Below are 19,151 nucleotides of genomic sequence, written 5' to 3' on the forward strand. Positions count from 1 at the left end.
AAGCACCCAACTCAGGTATCCAGTCCTGTCACTATGGCGACTGTGAGCTGCTCAACAGGTGAGTTCGTGGTTAAGTCAAGCAAATTCTGGAAACCAAAGGTGATCCCTCTTGGACAGGCTGTTATCCTCAGAAGCTGCGACACTTACGTTTTATTAACATACAGATGCTATGGCTGATTGTGTGAGTGTGTGTGTCTTCACGGCTCTTCCCAACAGACCAAAGATCCAGATTATCTAATGCACCTCTTACTTGTGTTGTTACTTGACCACACATACATACAAACACATACACACACCACCACCAGGCCAGACATCCTAAAGATTTAATGAAGGTTTTGGTTTCTATCTGTCCATCACAGTAAGCAGGCAGCAAACACCTTGAGGTGACCTTGCAGCCCTCATACGTTTTTGTTTTAGTTAATAAAAACAAGGCAGGTGTTGGAATCAGCTCACCTGAAGCAGAGGCTGATCAAGTGTGTTGAGACAGAAACGGTAACAGCAGCGTAACGCATCGAGGACTCATTAAATAATAGAACAGGGCTCATTTTTCACATCCAAAATGATTCCATTACACGGTTGTCAGCTCCAACAGGTAAGAGGTGGATTACATCTTTTAAGATCTGTTGCCTATTCACAGAATATTGGCACATACCATGTGAATAGTGCCATGGAAGGCATTGCCATGAAGCCTCCAGATACACAGTTTTTGTGCTGATACTAATGCCAGAAGAGGTTTGATATCATCTGGCTTTAGTGTACACACTGCGTCCAGCTTTTAGGTACAGTCTATGATATAACTCCAGTTCAGTGTGCATGTGAAATACTCCTGAAAGCTTGTATTAGCAATTGTTGCTTAGCCACCCGGTAGATACTGACGAACACTGACACATTTAAATTTAATCCTTAAAATTTACAAAAATAAATATATCAACTTTGTAATCACAGGGTGTGCAACTTTAAATTATTTAATAAAACTGCTTATTTCTTATTTATTTTACAATAATGTATGCCTGGCAGAAAAAAAATCCAGTGTTTCTGAATCAATATTTCATGCAAGGCCATCATAAAATATGCATAAGCAGTTAGAAATTAAAGGCTCAGGTGTGGTGAGTGTTGTAATATTGACTGTACATCTGCAGTGGCACTATCCCCCTCTGATCTAAAACATGCTGGGGACCCACTACTCAGGCACCCTCCTGCTGGGTCTGGGCTTGGCTCAGAGCAAACCAGTCATGGTATACTGCTTCAGAGGCTCTGAATGAGGACGCAACCCTGTTTTTCAATGCACACAGATGTTTTTCCAGTTCCTTCCCGCTATGGCTGTTCCATCTCCTGTCATCCGTGGTAAAACTGGTCCGTGCCATTGGACCAAACAAAAGATCAAACAGCCGGACAGCACCCCATCACGCACACTTGTTGTTACGTCACTGTGTTATTTTTGTCAGTATTTTGCCCCACTGCCTTTTCTTTTCTATGACTTTTTGTTTTCAAAACTATACATTTTCTAAAGTACTGGTGACCATACAATGTATATAACTTTAATTTAAACCCTTAACTTCTTCTATAGTTTATACTGGCTGTATGTTTATGTTACAATAAGAAGCCCACACTGGAGCTCCAGGTCTTTGTTCACGTTTTACTCCTTAAATTATGTCTACTGGGCCACCTGGTGGTGGGTCATGATAATACAAGCAACTCAAATCCTTAAATATGGAAGTATATGTAAATTAATATGAACTAAGATTTGATTTTGAGATCATGTTAAGTATTTAAATGGTTAATCAAACTTCATACAATGTGAGGAATTACTCACTTTTTCTTAAGTTTCTGTTAACCTGTTGCTCTTAGGTTTTTGCTATATTGGCTGAGAAAGGCTGGTTGATTATAGCAAAGGTCTGTCTTCACGTCATCTCATCTTGAGCTGAGGTGAATATAAAACAGCCTGTAAGTAAATGAACATTTTCTGTATTTTATTATGAGGAAAATTTGGGTTTATTAGATTTCTAAATCACTTTTTCACTCTTTTCTCCTTTTATCTCCTTTGTCTTGGACATTTATACTTTCTTTAACCAACTTCAGTTATTTCTGTGGAACCTGAGAGCCAAATAAGACGGCCACAGCAGAACAGCGGCTGAATCCAAAAAACAATACGCAATAGTAATAACATTTATGCTATAAATAATCTCCTGGAGAAACAACCATGTCATCGCCCTCTTTTATGGACATACTCAGACTGCAGGAAGGCCAGAGGACAGTGGTCTGTGTACACTAAAGACAGCCCTTCTGTTCCTGTATGGTAAACACAAGTGTTACGTAAACCCGAGAGCTTCAACTGGGTCAGCACCCAGTTGTAGGCAAACACAGAGGAGGAAAGTACATTTTGTAATTACACAAAATTAAAAAAAACTTTTTCAAAAATACCTTGCCTAGTAAATTAAAATTGTTTTTCTTCCCAGTGAATTTGCACTGACTGTTTGAAGATTACTTTACTGCAGTTAACACATGAAGTGCCCAGAGGAAGATAACAAGGAGACATATAAAAAACAAAAAACAAAAAAAAAAAAAACCTCAACTCACTCTATTATTCTGGATAGAGATGAGAGCCTGTGGGGGTGGTGGGGAACAAAAGTGTACATGTTGCTTTCTTGTGCCTGATAAGTGAGTACACTCTGCACTTGTGGATCAAAACAGGGAGCAGGTGTCATAATGTGACCCGAGGCCAGCGCTCACTGAAGCAGGCCCTGTTGAGTCACATGGAAACGACAGCCTGCAGCCTGGAAATGTCAACTGGATGTTGTGTGCATGCCCTTTAGGGGGAAATGTTACAGTAGTATCTCAATTTTTACTAAAGAATGCTGAAAATATGTGAAAAAATGTTCAATAATTTATTCATTGAGCAATATAACATCTCTAGAGACAGTTAAATGCAACTTCCACTCACTTACAGTTGATAAATACACCAATCCAAAAATAAATAAATAAAAAAATCCACATAAAAATGAAAGAAATATTAATTTTCTTTATTGACATGCCTCGTGTACAGTTTCAAACATTGGTCCTGTGAACAGCATGCTGTAGCTCATTACTGTCACCAGGGGGTCAGTGTCACAAACAACCAGTCTGTGGACTATCAATGGCTCAGTCACAGTAGAGCAAGTATCCCAAAAGTCTCACTGTAAAGAACAAATCTTTGAGCTTAAAATGTAAGAAATGAAGGTGTAAAATTGGCAGCTCATTGTCCAGACTGTCCTGGAATTATAAAATGGAAGGTTTTTGTTACTTCAGAGTTCTACATTTTTATTTTACTTTTTTTGTTAAAACAAGACAAAACTGAAAAACACAAATCGGGAACTTTTCTGTTGTTTAATTATCCATCACTCAGTGACTTTGTTGTAATGATCAAAGTTCTTTAATGGGGGTAGGGGACTGAAACTCATGAAAATACTGTTAAAAAGTCCTACGTGTTTGTGTATTTATTACGCAAAAACATTTATTCATACATGTGTAATGACAAAGTTGAATCCTAATTTTCTAAGGTTTCATTGTGAAATGCATGCTCAACTGGGTTAAGATCAGGTGACTGAGGTGGCCATTTAACAATGTTGTTCTGGTACACGACCTGTCCAAAGAATGCTTTTGCAGAACTATGATGGCTGTCTTAGAAAAAAAATTTCTTCTTCTTTTAGCAAAGTCCAATCAACCCTTTCTATTCTTGAGACTTATGAATAGCTTGCACCTTGCAGTGAACCCTCTGTATTTACTTTCATGCAGTCTTGTCTTTATGGTAGATTTGGAAATCGATACCCTGACCTCTTCAGGTATGGATATTGTTAACTTGGCTTGTTGTTGTGAAGGAGTTTCTCATCACCACGGAACTTATTCTGGGAACATTTCTCCAGTACTTTCTTTCTCAGGATGCACAAAACCTTTCCCTTTTATAATATTTTGGCAATTTATCAGATGGGTTGGGTTTTTCGGCAGCTTTTTATCATTTTATCCAAAACAAATCTCAAGCCACCTTCACCCCATTCATTTAAACAGGTTGCAGTATCTTATTGCCGTTTAATGGTACCAAAGTTGCCTTGAAGACGGCAACTGACAGCAAGTTGATGCAGACCATTTTTCCACCCAGTCTCCAAACATCATTTTCCCTAGTGATTAAGGATAAGTGAGTGTCTGTGCTGTCTGTGCCTTATAGTAGGTAAAGTAGGTAAATACCTTCACAAACAGCCACAAAAGCAGGACTATGAGCAGTGTAGCTTTAATAGTATTTATTAAAGTTTGTTTTCAAGTCATGTCTGTAGTTTTCTCATGCCAGTCACTGTAGTCTTAAAGAAGTCGAGTCACCTTCTTCTCAAGCTCTCAAGATAATAAAACCGGAATTGAAAACTAAGTATCTTTTTTTGTAATTTATGTGATGATGATGGGTGGTATCAAGTATCAGGCCCAGGTCCAGAATTAGCACAGGAAAGACTCCTATCCAACCCATGGGATGTCTTTAGAAAATGTGAAAGAACATAAAATGTACTTACTTTATGGACCATCTGGAGAAGCTAGATGTGCTACCAGGATTTTTTCCTGTAATTTGACACATTTCTTACAATTTAAGCTCCTGCACAGACATGCTGAAAGATTTTCCATTTACTACAGCAACATTTCCTCATGATGTGGAAAAATTAAGATTTACTTCTAAAACTGCATTTATATTAAGATATCTCAGGGATTAAATTTGTACTTAAACTTAGCTTCCCTTAGAGAAAGACAACCTTCAATGCTCCAGCCCACAAGATCAATCTGAGTCTGAGCCAGGAGTCTAGCATCCCTACCTTACAGTATGCAGACACAGTTATGTCAACCTCTCAGTCTCTAATATTACTCCAAAGCTTCTTGATGCAGGTCACTTTGACAAATTTGATCAGACTAATTTTTTGTACATTTCACGTTAGTTACCTAGTGATCCTTGTGTATGGACAGTCCGAATTTTTCTTATTATGCTGGCTTAACGTTAACAGGCAAGTCTTGTTTGGGGGCTTATTAACCCCAATCCAGACTTTAAGCTAAAGTATGAAAGACAAGAACAAAATGACGAGCCGTGACCTCCTTACCGTTTAGTGGTGAACATAATTTATTTACAATCGTACAATTTATTCTGTATTATTAGAAGATTAAGCACACGACAGTGTATAAATAAAGAGGTTTGTACAAACTTGCATGACTGAAAAGGGGTCAAAACCAAGATGATTAAGCAGCCTGACCAAAAATCAACTGAAATGGTAAATTATTGATAACTAACTTCACTAAATCACTACCTCATTCAACACTCCCAACACTGTCAATTCAACTCACATTAAAAACATGAACAAAACATTCAATAGTGAAGTAAGATGATTATTGAAGGAGCTAAACCCTCCCAAATGTTTTAGTGTATGACACACTAACCAGACATCCAAAGAAAAAAATATATATAAAAAAAACAAAACAGAAATCAATGGGAGAGAAAACGGTCCAACTACCTTAGGTTTCTGGGAAAGAATATGAGCCAGAGAGAAACAAAGTCCAAGAAGATAAAAACTTACCAAACTCTGGCAAGACGGGAGGGTTAAACACTGACTTCACAGAGCGACGGCTGCAAACGGAAAAGCAAGATATCCATTTTGCTACTCAAGCCAGCAGAGAGCAAGCACAGCTGAGAAGTCCCAGAGTCCAAGGCCATCACAGCCCCATTCCACGCGAAGTTCAAGCGATTTCAGGAGGATCACAAAAACCGGCAAGGTAGGTTTTTTTTTTTTCCTCCCCCCTTCACTCTAAAGGGTAATCACATTTTTCTCCAACATCAGCCGGTTACTGTGACACAAAACCACCTCACTTCAATCCCAACATTTCTTTAGTTCAATAAAATCCTGTTAAAGTGTTTAACTCACACACAAATAAGAAGCTGAAAACGTGAACATCCATGCACAGGGGGCCCCAAAACACCCTGATGTGTAACAAAAGAGAAAAAAAAAAAAAAAAAACCAAACAAACAAGTCCTTTGGGAGGAAAAGTTGGGCTAGAGTCCATTGTCTGAAAGGCGATCACTTCCAGGCTTCAAAGTCAAACTCCCAGTTTTCATATTCTCTGGATCTTTTCAGCAACTACAACGGGGTTCTCCTTACGGATCTTTGCGGCAGCTTCAGCTTTATAGTCGTATGGACAGTTGTGCTTATCGGAGTAACGGTGAATTCCGCAAAACAGATTTCCACAGCGACAGTCAAAACCTGAAACAGCAGAAAAGGAAAGGAAAAGGTCTTAGAGGATGAGGCAGGGGGGTAAAAAATGATACCAGAACACACCACTGTCTTTCACAGTTTTTTGATTTTACACTTTTTTTTTTTCTTCACTAAACCCGGACTTTTCCAAACAAAACACAAATCTTAAAGTCAACCTGTTCTGCTCAGTTCCATCTCCATGTTTTTATTCTTGGACTCAACTTAAGTTGTTTTACGTGGCTTGCGGTTCAAAAATAATCCTGATTAGTTAAGCCTGAGATGCTTGATTTGGATTTTCTTTGTTGCAGCCTCCTATTTCTTCATTGTCTTCATCAACTGGTGTCTTGGTACATCTGGTGACCAAGTTCCCTCTAAGCTGCGCGTGTGCGCACAAAAAAAAAATAAGAATAAAATCCAACCTGAATTGAAATTAAAATAAATGTGTAACAATTCATTCTGTGCCGTTTTGCAGTGTGAGTCAGTGACAGGTGACTGGCTGCTCCAGCCAATAATGTGATTCACATTCGTATATACGCAGCTAAATAAAGTCGTTGACAGGTTATGACAGCGTCCTTATGTGCCGCCACCAGTGTTTTAGCTAGGAAAGCGGTGTGGCCAATGTGGAGTGAATACACGCTAATGACAACGTGTGCAACCACTGGAGATGTGAGCAGGACAGACGGAAAAATTGACGGAAAAAGTGTGGACTTCAAACTAGGGCTGTGCGATATGACCAAAATCTCATATCCCGATATAAGACATCTATCATCCCGATAATGATATAAATCACAAAAATTTAACATTTTCTGTAAATTCTGTGAATCTCGGGCAGCTCGACTTGCGTGAAGTGTTTTCAGCTGGGCGTGGTATGCCTGGAGTCCAGTGTTTTAACCGATGCATGAAACGATTTTAGACATAAGTTGTAAAGGCCGCAGTTTTCTTTGTGAGTATTTATTACACAGTGTGTAAGCGATCACTTTCTAACACAACACCTGGAGCTAAGTGGGCAAAACAATCGCATGAGTGCTGCTGTTTGACTGAGGAAGAATAAAGTAGTCGTGGTAAACCAATCACATGACCACTTCAAGATGACAAAGCAACAAGGTGATATAGTTTTTAAATTGTGTTGATAGGCCACGTAAAACCAGAGTCAAGATAAATATATACGCGGGTTTTTTCCTCAATAGTTTTGTAACGTTTACCGTCAGGACATTGCTAGCAAGCACTCTCTGCTTATGACGAAGAAAATACAAAAAAACCCCCAAAAAAAACCCTGCCCTTTCGTGTTGGTGGAAAAATGCACCATATTGACCATTCAAAAAAAATGATATGGCAACATGACGTTTGGTTGTTTAGGACGAGGGGGGAAGACTGCGCACCCGCCAGAGAGAGAGAACGAGAGAGAGAGCGAGAGAGCACGCGAGCAACTTTTGAGATGTGAGAGATTTGTGACGTTTTGTGTGTGTAGTGTTGTGGATAGTTTTGTGTTGTGTGTCAGAACAATGAGGCGACTGCTGTCTCCAGGTAACAAACAGGAGTGATACACCTGCTGCTGTCAGACCTGCAGGTATCAGGCTGTGATGTTCTCCTTTATAGTGGACAGAAATTATTTTTTTGGAGTGGCACAAATAATTTCTGGCATCTTATTGAATGCAGAACAGCTGATCGTTATACAAATAGTTTGAAATGGTTATTAAAAAAGGTAAAAGTTAAATGGCTGCAAACAACTTTGTTTGCAAAACTTGTCCATATGATTTTAAAATTGACAATTTATATTTGCATTTAAAGTTATGAAGTATGATTCAGTAAACATGTTTGTGGTTGTTACAGTAGAAAACATAACTTTTTCTACTCTGATTTTATGTTTTTAGATCAATTGTGTTAATACAGTATGTCAAAATGAAAACATGAAAAGAATGATACAAAACACGGTAAAGTAAATAGTTTTTAAAGGTGAAATGTAGAGGAAAAATCTAAAGTAGTGAAAAATAGCCAATTATACCCTGGACCCCAGAGGGTTAAAAAAAATAAAAAATAAAAATATTAAAAACAGTAACTAATAGTTACTTTTGAAGTAATTAATTACTTTTAGAATCTTGTAACTCAGTTACTAACTCAGTAACTAGTAACTATAATTAATTACTTTTTCAAAGTAACTTACCCAACACTGTAAACGAGTGACCACTGTATACAAATACTAAGAAATATACAATTTGAAACCTCTCTCTTTTGCTCTGAGGCGCAGAGGAAAATATATCGACAAGACGATGAACATCATCTACAGATATGTTCGGTAAATGCCCAAGACATCTTGAGAAATGCAAATCGCCACTTGATTAATCCATTTGGTTGACTTGTTTTGGAAAACCGACAGTAAACAAGGAGCAAATATCACACCGGAAACAAAGTGCTATACAGGAGTTTCTCCACCGGAAGTAGAATATGCTAAGGTGCACATAGTCTATGCTGGTGTGACCACAGTGCACATGTCTGCCGTTGCTCACAATGGTCCAAGGGTCCGCGCAGGGAGTTTGTGTTTGCTCAGACATATGAGAAATTAGAGGGAAAATTGCTAGTGACTTTAAAAATCCATCCATCTCTTTGTGAGACATCTTACCTGTAAGGCCAACCTTTTTACGACACATGAAGCACCGATTCTTCTTGGGTTTGGGGGGCTCGGGGGATTTGGAGTCTTCACTGCCAGCAGTGGAGGGATGCGAGGCTGAGACGGCTGGCTGACTCACAACTGGAAAAAGAAGGAAAAAAGACTAGACTTAAACTAGAGCTAGGCCTTCGTATAAAGGTTTGTAAACTGGGTGGTGAAAACACAAATATTCACCATTTCTTTCATTTCTACCTTAAATAACCTCATACTAATGACACGTTTCTCATTTCATGGTAAAAATAAGGGCAAAAGCAGAACATAAATCTGTTAGTCACACTTTTCCACCCTCAGGACTGAACACTCAGTAAAGTGGTTGTCTGTCTATGTGTTAGCCCTTTGACAGGGTGGCGACCTCTTCAGGGTCCCTCTGCCTCTCGCCTTATGACAGCTGGGATAGACTCTAGGCTCCAGCCAGCCCCGATTCAAGAGAATGGATGGACGGAGAAAACAGATCCATTTTTAGTGCCCACCTGGCTCTATGAGCTCCACTTTACTGCCTGACGCTCCTTTCTCTTCAGAGGAGAGACTCATCTCAGTCATCTGTTGTGTTACAGAAATGGCAGGTGAAATCCCACTGCAAAGGATAAAAAAAGGAAAATAAATAAATAAACAGATTTAAAGTGGACCTATTGTGCTCTTACTTTCTGTCATGTTTATACTGGTGCTCATGCTATGTACGAGTAATCCCTGTACTAAACGCAGAAGTTTTTTTCTTCTCTTGAATCTCTATGACGTCACTTTAAATGGATATCCCCAGATATGATTTTTTTCAGGCAGAGAAATAGCCAATCACAGAGAAGTCTACTAATCAAAAAATACATATATGGAAATAAGCAGAACAGGTCCGCTTTAATATTCCCATGTTCCATATATCAAACGTAGCATCTCAAACACACAACACGTTTGAGATGCTACAAAAGGATCCATTGTTTTAGGGACAAAGTTTCTGCAGGTTTCCACAACTTAAATTTCCAAAGACCATTTTAAAAGCATTGTAAGTGGAATTTAAGCTGCAAATACAAGCAGCTGAAACAAGTTGCTGGGTTCAGTCTAAGAAACAGAAAATCGAAGCAAATTGGAGCAGAGCTGCTGCTTCTACGCGATTTCCTTTGGAGGTTTTCAGGGCATGCCCAAGCAGAAGACACTGAGGCAGACCCTCAACCCTCTGAGATGATTATACTTCTCATCTCAGAATCCCCCAGGAGAAATGGGGCTAAGGAGAACGACAACTAAATGGTAAATGGCCTGTATTTGTATAGCGCTTTTCTAGTCCTTAAGGATCCCAAAGCGCTTTACACAACCTGTCATCCACCCATTCACGCACACATTCACACACTGGTGATGTCTTGCTCAAGGACACAACGACCGAGACTGTCGTTGTGTCCGGGGCTTGAACTGGCAACCTTCCGATTACAAGGCGAACTCTTGAGCCACGATCGCCCCAACGGAGAATACCCTGCTTAGCTTACTGCCATTCCAAGGTTAGATAAGCAGAAGACCATGAATGGATGAAACTACACACAGTCCTGAATGGTCACAAAATTATTGTACAGCTGTAAGAGACTACTGATTCGCCTGAAGGAAATCCCAGTTTTTACCTCTACATAAACCAAATCTTGATGGTTGCTGATGTTTTACATTCCTGCCATAGATGCCACTTCCTGTCACTGTTTGACAGGCACCCTGCTGGGTCCACTCACCTGAGTGCCTCTGTGGCAGCAGCAGCATCAGAGGCAGCGGCGGCCTCAGCTGCCACCTCTGCAGCAGCAACTGCAGCAGCCGCAGCATTATTCAGGGTGGCCTCTAACCTCTGGATTGCAGAAGCCTCAGCTGTGGAGCTGCTGCCTGAGGAGAAATAAATCACAGCATGCCACAGTGAGACACAGGGGATGAAGGCAGAGCAGCTGCACACAGACGGGGAGAAGAAAATAAAACCTGAGGTCTTACCCACTCCACTCAAAGAACCAACTCCTCCATTATTCTGTCGTGACAGGTGCTCCTTGTGGCACACGGAGCACATGCCGTTAGTCCTGGGGTTGCCATAAAAACCACAGCCAGTGGCACAGAGGATAGGAACTGGGCTTTGATTGGTCTCCTGGGCCATAGCGGTATTTCTGCCACCTGATGAGCTGACCTGGAGACAGACATACAAAAAATAAAAGGCATCGTTACCGCAGCAGAGTCACATAGCACAAAGACACTACTGAAGAGGAAAGAAATGACCATGTCCTGAACCTAAAGCAGTTATATTCACATCTGTACCTGATGTGTAGCCTTTTTATTAAATCACTGACTCAGTTGGAAGCTGTTCCAAATCAGCTGTCACGAAACCCATTATCACCATCAGCCTCACATGTTTACATCTCATTATGTGTAATAAACGCAATTATTCGTTATTCTTTTGGGGACATAAATTTTAAAGAGCAGCTAATCACTGAAAACCTCTCTCCAGCCAATAATTGAGGTTGTTGCTTTACTTTGTGCGAGTTTCACTTCAGTTTAGTATTCTCCCTGAAAAGTTAGCTAGTCGTGTGATTTATAAGGCTGCATAATATCTGGATGTTTGCTCACTGGACCCTCTGATATTTGCATTATTTTAATGTGAAATAAATTCTTAGCTTGTCCAGCTGATGTTTTACTTTATTAAGACACTTATTACATGGTGTTCTATTGTCATTTATTTTGGATTTTTATTTATTAGGTTCCTTCATCTTATTTTTTCTACTCATCCAAGTTAGTACCTAATTTGTGTATTTGACATTTTGAAATAAATTTTGAGTCATTTTACTTTTTAGCTATTCTGTTATAGGTCATGTGTGCTGCAACAGGAATTTCAACTTACCTATATATAGAATCTGAAAAATAAAAACTACAAAACAAAATGTGTGAAACTAAATATTAGTTTGTTCCAAAGTGGGTTCAAACAGGAAAGGGAGCAGCAGCAGAGTTCACAAGGAAGGAAGCTCAAACGAACATCAATCAAAAAAATAAAATAAGAGTACAAACTGTGACTGCAGTGGAATTTTTGTTTTTAATCCCCTATTTTCACATCACTGCAAAAGAAGAGGTCTTTCTCTATTGTGACTTTACTCCACTTAAAAAGGGCTTAGACAAATGACTAAAGACCACCACAAACATAAAAAAAGAAAAAGACAAGCCCACATTTTTTGACGCTTCCCCAGTGACAGTACACAACTACAACATGTAGATTTTTCCCTAAGCACTTACGCATCATTACCTCTGACACTTCAGCCACTTTTCATACCCAAAAATAAAAATGAATAAAAACCCATGGGAGATATCCTACTGCTTCACAAGGACAGCTTTCTCTGTCTTTGCTATGTTTAAGTGTGAGCGAGAAGCAAGGCTTCAGAGTGGCAGTGAGAAGGACTACTGAGACCTTCTGTTGCTTTTAGTTTTCCTCTGACTGACCATTGTAGCTTAAATCACAGTATAACCATTAACTAATATGGACGGTGATTATTAACTTTAGATTACATCAAACCCCAAAGACAATGTATAATGACAAATAGTGATATAAACCCCAACTATGAATATTTTTTGTACTAAAACCCCTTGACATACTAGTGAAATTTACTCATGAAATCTTCACTCAGATTTTAATCTAATAAAATAATGCCCATTAAAACTTGACTTACTTCCCTTTCACTGGAGCTTCAGGGGACACCTCACTATTTTCTAATAATAAAATTGCTGAGGTGTAATCACATGACCTGAGCCTCAAGTGCCATGAACCAGATAACAGTGTTGAGGCACACTGTCAACAGCCTTGGTTAGAAATGTTATTTATTTAGTGTGTAAACCAAACAGCATTCTTGACCTTTGCTTGAAAAGAGTGCAGAAGGACAAAAAAACAATAAAAACAAAAACAAAAAAAAAAACAAACATCTTTAATCAGTGCTCAGACTACACAATGATTTCTGTTTCAATGGTCGCTCCGTCAGAAAATCACGTCTTCCTGACAAATGAATCATGTCTGTGGCAATAAATGGTATTTGTGTGTGCCCACACAAACCTGTAGTTGAAAAAATTTATGCAGGACACCAATGTCTTCTACAGATGGTTGAGGTCCAATTACAGTAATCACCCTGAAAGTATGAAAATTCTTCAACAGTACAAACTGAGCCCAATCTAATGGGCAAGGTTAAACTGCCCATGCAGGTACTGTAAGAATTTGCCAAAAGTTGCCAACATCAGCATTGCTGGCATCAGCAGCATTGCATCCTTACAGGTTAAATGTGCAGCTATGATTGATGGTCATTATCAAAGTTTTCTTGACCAACTGGCTCGTGACAAAGCATTTCCAAATTATTCAGTAAAATGAATCAATTTAAAATAAAAATATAAGCATAACTAAATCAGAAACCTTAAACAATTCAATGACATGAATAAAGCCAAATGAAACCCAAGTGAATTAAAAAAAAAAAAAAAACACTAAATAAAACAAAAAAAGAGAACACGCAATAAAAATGATTAGATAACTTCTTCTTACCCAAAACTGAAAGCAGCTTGCTTCAAAATTACCGTAATTGTCGGGCTATAAGCCGCTACTTTTTGCACAAGCTTTGAACCCTGCGGCTTTTAGTCAGGTGCGGGTTTTCTATGGATTGTCCATGATTTTTGTCATATCGTAAGACGATTTGTTTTGTTTGTTCCGCTGTTGTACGGCACTACGTTGTCTGGCGGAAGGGCATGTGATCAGACACACAGTATCGGGGTTCAAGAGTGGTATGTTGGTCACGTGTCCATCCGCCAGGCAACATAGTGCTGTACAAGTAGCGCGAAAAACAAACTTCAAATTAACGCTACGCGTTCAGCGGGAGTCGTGGATGACGAGCGGCGATAAACTTGCGAAAAGCAAGTTATGCTCAACTCCACCGGTGGAACCTGACAGCGTGGAAAAGTGTGAAAACATCCATGATCACCAACGGATTTCAAAGGGCTGGACTGCTGCATTATGGAGAGGAGGACACCGCCACGGCCCTTCAGAGGGTGTTCGACTCTGACACTGACAACGAGGATTTCTTTGGTTTTGAAAGTGACAACGAATGAAAGAAGCGGAGAGTGGATGACGAAGCCACCCTGAGCCTGTTCGTTTCCGACACTGGAGGAGAGGACTTTGGTGGTTTTAGTGCGCAGGAAGATGGTGGTGAATGACTTGACTTTTCTTCTTGTTAAAGCCGTGTCACTGCACCTGAGCCTAAAAGGTAGTCTGAATCTATTTTTCCTGGTGTGCTGTAGGTTATTGTTATGTACTACATTTGTTACTCATTTATGAAGCACAGTACATGTTTCGTACTTGTAATTACCGCTACTTGTACATATACCTAAAAAGTTATGCAAATATGTACCCATAACTTGTTTTTCAAAATATTAATAAAAGTGATGTCTCCAAACAGCCATCTCTTTCCTGACAATTCCCTTTGTGCATATTCTCTTACATATGATAAGTCAACATTGAAACACCTGCGGCTTTTGGTCAGGTGCGACTAATGTATGTACAAAACAGGATTTTCCACTGATTTTAGCTTGTGCGGCTAATATTCAGGTGCGCTTTGTAGTCCGGGAAATACGGTAATCAGAAGAGATCTCAGTTAAAAATTGATGAAAGGGCAGGCAAAAGAAAGTGCCAAGTAAAACACAATGAAATGCTAAATCAAATAAAAATGCTTTATAAGATGCTGAAAAATACTTTTAAATAATAAAGCTCACATAAGTTTAAATGAAAGTAACTATGGGTTTACTAAACTAAAGTCAAATATAAAGCTACATCTTAAACTCTAGATACCACATTATTAAATAATACTTTTTAAGGAAATAGCCAAATAAAAGAATGAAATGCTAAACTACAGAGAATTCAAGTAAAAAAAATCTAAATTCACAAAATACTAAAATGCTCATTAAAAAAAAATAATAAAAAAAATGCAGACTGTATAATAACAATGCAAACTCTCTTCCTCAAAGCTGAGAACAGCTTCCTGCCAGGCAAGTTTAGTCTAGTAAACAGCTGCAGCAGCCTTGTGATGACAATGATTTTTATAGGAAGTTGTGAAGATCTTGCTTCAGGGAAAATCAACTGTCTACAGTTACAGTTTATACACAGTGGAAGCAAAAGGGGAAGAATTCCCATCACTAAGTTCATATCCTGGTGAGTTACACTAGTCTTTCTCCTCTTCCCCAAAACTGTGGATAGTTAGAGACCACTGCAATGTGCAGCTTCACGTGTGTTCATTGCAGTGTGACTACAGACTGCGGAGCTCCGCTTCCAGCCAGGCTCACATGGACATGTGCATGAGGGCTTTCCACTGTCACAGGAGTGCAATGTGACACACACACACACACACACACACACACACACACACACACACACACGAGTTACCTCAATACACCAAGGCTGTGAACACATCTATTTATAGACAACCTCAGGAGTGCTGCAACCAGAGCTGGAACCCTGGCTAAAATTTGTATCCACGTCAGAGACAAGGTTTCTCCTTAAACATAAGAACAGCCCACACACACTTTGCTGGAACATGCAGGTGGAGGAATTTAAACAAAGGGGTGACCATAAAAATTCATAACAACACCTGTGGATAACACAAAGAGCAGCTGGAGCACGTTTATCACCCAGACAAAAGGCGAGTCACTCCTCAGCCATACTTCTGCCTTAATCCCAGAGCTAAACACGCATTTATATATCCCCAAAGGGCTCAGTCAAGTGAGGAAATATCCTTCATCTTCAACTACTTCACAGCACACAAACAGGGCCACACAACCGTTTTACTTCTACAAATCCACTGAGTCATGCTAGCAAGCTAATGCACGCTGTTTGCGTTTTAACCCCCCTTTTAAAACCAAACATTTAACAAATAATTATTCCTCATGGTGTTTGGTAACACTGTGGGTATTTTTTCAAGGTAAAGCTGTGATTTAAAGGGTTACATAGAAATACTAGACAGCATGCTCCTTGCTAAGTATGACTCTTCTGATCTCCCCGTTAGCATGCTAAAGGCAACCTGCAGCTAGCAAGCTTAGCGTGACTAGTTTGCTTTGTTCGCTCTTTTGTTGTTTGTTTAGAGTCACCACAAATTTTATAAACAGAAGTCTCTACGATTCTTAAATAAGAGAAACAAGGGGACAAAATACACACTAAAAATAAGTGTTAAAACATCACTGCTAATTAGACACAACCTAGGGAAATTCAGATGCTACTGCGAGCTGCAGATAGATTTAAGTTGAAAAAAGGAGATTTTTAGAAAGGAGAAAGACCGGTTTTTAAATAGCTGTAAGGTTAATGCCAGGTTTAGCAGCTATATAGCCTCTTAAACCTATTTAACGTGTAGTCTTACCCTTGGAAAACTTTTTAAGGACACGTGTTAAGCAGTCAGACAGTCACTCTTTAATCCTCACTAATTAAGTAAGCCAATTTTACACCAACGTCGACGTTACTCGTTTCGGAAAATGTGCTTTTTAAACTGGTTGTAGCTACAATTAGTCCTAGACTGAGACACTTCCCGAAACAACTACTAAGTAACTAACTAACCAGCAGACTGCGGTTTAACTACTCGGTGTTATCTTACCTTTTCGTGCCAGAGAAACGCTGTTTTGTCGGCTAACAGAAACACCTGGATTTCTCTTGGAGCTGACTAACTAGGGCCGTCTAGGTTTAATCGTCGCGTGTGCCCGTTTCTTTTCGGTCCTCTCTCCGTCTGGGAGTGATGTTAGCTGCTCCCGCTGACGTCCTCAGTGTAGGAGAGGTAGTGGCATCTGTTTAGTTTTACGTGTTACGTTTGCGTCCTCTCTGCCTTCCGGTACACGTCATGAAAATTGTGATCCTCTGATTGGAGGGCATGGTTGTTGGCGAAGAGCCACTAAAGATTTCAGGACAGCAGTCCTGGTTTCTACAAACATACCTTTACCCCACATAAACAAACATCTATGTAGAAAAACAGATTTCAAAACATCAACACGGCACTAAAAGTAATGAGATCAGACAAAAACAAAACAGTACAAAACTTGGCACATCTACATTGAGTTCCACAGGTGATGCTGTAGTGTTTCCAAGGGAGAAGACTGGTCTTGACCAACATTAAAAAGACCACTTTGGACTCTTACTAACATACATACAGACAGATCCGGTACACTGATGACACCCTCACACACCGAGGAACATGTAGCAGTTTTTGTCAGAAGTTTAAATACACAAATTATGAACATGAATGTCAAGGTAATTTTATGCTTTTAATGACTTATTTGAACTTTTTTAATTTTACAATGTAACTCTTTTTGTTTAAAAATTAATAACTGGGTTCACAAGTTTGAATTTATTTTATATTTAAATTCACGCAAGATCACCACACTACACTAGCAAGGGAGGGCCTTACTAACAGCAGAGATCAACAACCCAGCAATGAACCTTAGCCACCACCTTAAGTACTGGCCTGCTGATGAAATCCTTTGGAACAGGTTGCTGCTTGCTGCTTGCTGCACGTTCGTTCAACCAGAGGCGGTAACCACTGTCCCTCCCATGAACACAGACGCAACCTACCATAACATTCATGACCATAATGAGCGCATGTGGACTTCTGACCACAGCTGCATGTAAGAATGTTGTTCATTGGCAACAGCTCAGAATTCAACACTAATTGCAGTAATCTCTGGGAAGTCACTTTCTTTTTCTGTGAGTGCTGAAATTCCAGTCAAACACTCAGGAAAACCACACGAGCATGATAACCAATCAGGGGTGCATGCTGAGGCCTCTCCTTTACACCGTCTTCACATATGACGGTGTGGTCTCCTTATAAAGTTTGCATATGACACTACAGTCATTGGGTTGTTTGCTAATGGAGAGGCGGTGACATAGAAGTGTCAGGCCTGGCGGTGTAGTGTCAAGAAACAATCATTCTCTAAATGTAGATAAGACCAAAGAAATGATTACACCACTGAGGCAGAGATAGGGAGTAAAAACCTTTAAATTTTTCTCTTACTTGATCTCACAACACTCGGCAGCTTCTGAAAAATTCTTAGAAGGCTGATGGAACTTTGGCATGTCACCCAGAAACGTTTACACAGTTGTAGAGCTAAGAGCGTCATCGCTGCCTCAGTTACAGTGTGGCGTGGAGGCTGCATTGTTCAGGACAGGAGGGCTCTCCAGCGTGTGACAAAAACTACACAGTACGTCACTAGAGCAGCCTTCCCATCACTACCACTCTTTCTTGAGTAGAGTGCAAAGTACATATAAGGTTACTGGACTTTTGGTGAGGTCCCATTGTGATTCCGGCTGCTCAAGAGCCCTGGGTCTTTATTGTATTTTTTTATAATGGGTCTAATGTTTTCAACTGGCACCTTGCCTCAAATGACCTCAGCAGCTCACAGGACAGCATAGTGGGACATTGTTTTACAGAGTTTCACACCTTGGCACCAGTGATGGTAATAGTCCATCCCTTTTTTCACACTAGGGAAACTCACATGACTGATATCGCCTCAACAACCCGAAGGACGACCTCCAAGAGAACAAAAACCATCCTGGATCAAACCACTGGGATTCTATGTCACTTGTTTTAGAACTGAAGAAGCCTCTTGGATGACCAATAAGAAGCCCAGTTGCCTTCTTTTCAAGCACTTGAGACTACCATGATATGGATGACTTGTACCCTTCTTTCATGATAGGGCTTTAACCTGAATTTGTGGATGAACTGTGTTTACAGACACTGATTTCTGGAAGTGTTCATGAGTTCCTGCAATGATTCCCATGGCAGAATCATGCCTATTTTTATGTGGTGCTGCTTGAGGGCCCAAAGATCACATCTATTCAATATTGATTCACAGCCTTGTCCAGTGCCACAGACATGAGTCTGTAGAGTCTCTGAGCTTTTTCATCATATTATAGTATGCACTGTAACTTAAGTCTGAAAATGCTCCACAATTTGTAAATGCAGTTTGCTGCACATTAGTGAACCTGTGCCCATCTTTACTTCTTTGAAATTCTACTTCTCTAAAATGCTCTTTTCATACCCCGTCATGTTACTAACCTGTTGACAACTAACTTTATTAACATAAAATCTTTCCATAGCTGTTTTTCCAGCCTTTTGGTGTCCCATTTTTTTTGAGACGTGTTCCTCCCATCAAATTCAAAAGAACTTTATTTTTTGGTAAAATTGTATGTTTATGTTTCCTGTGTTCTGGTGTAAATATAATATGGATATCTATGATGCGCATCT

General features: G+C 39.7%; 1 protein-coding gene across 1 annotated transcript; it reads right to left on the reverse strand.

Annotated features, from left to right (window-relative positions):
• Positions 1-5,095: 5,095 nt before the first annotated feature.
• On the reverse strand, positions 5,096-16,716 carry LOC146570531 (AN1-type zinc finger protein 5-like). The gene is made up of 6 exons (XM_085279019.1): positions 16,512-16,716; positions 10,861-11,047; positions 10,614-10,758; positions 9,384-9,487; positions 8,866-8,994; positions 5,096-6,257 (listed from the first exon to the last, which is right to left on the reverse strand). The coding sequence occupies exons 2-6, from the start codon at positions 11,015-11,017 to the stop codon at positions 6,109-6,111; spliced, it is 684 nt and encodes a 227-aa protein (XP_085135145.1). The 5' UTR covers positions 11,018-11,047; positions 16,512-16,716; the 3' UTR covers positions 5,096-6,108.
• Positions 16,717-19,151: the final 2,435 nt, after the last annotated feature.

The sequence above is a fragment of the Mchenga conophoros genome, linkage group LG7 (assembly GCF_057382185.1).
Source record: "Mchenga conophoros isolate Kocher_MC1m ecotype Shallow Benthic linkage group LG7, M_conophoros_male_GT1.1, whole genome shotgun sequence".
Lineage (NCBI taxonomy): Eukaryota > Metazoa > Chordata > Actinopteri > Cichliformes > Cichlidae > Mchenga > Mchenga conophoros.

Excerpts from the sequence above, each read along its gene's own strand:
- LOC146570531 (XM_085279019.1), bottom strand. The coding sequence starts at position 11,017 with ATGGCCCAGGAGACCAATCAAAGCCCAGTTCCTATCCTCTGTGCCACT. Across the intron at positions 10,759-10,860 it reads TGGTTCTTTGAGTGGAGTGG|GCAGCAGCTCCACAGCTGAG; the intron begins GTAAGACCTCAG and ends ATTTCTCCTCAG. Across the intron at positions 6,258-8,865 it reads TAAAAAGGTTGGCCTTACAG|GTTTTGACTGTCGCTGTGGA; the intron begins GTAAGATGTCTC and ends CTGCTGTTTCAG.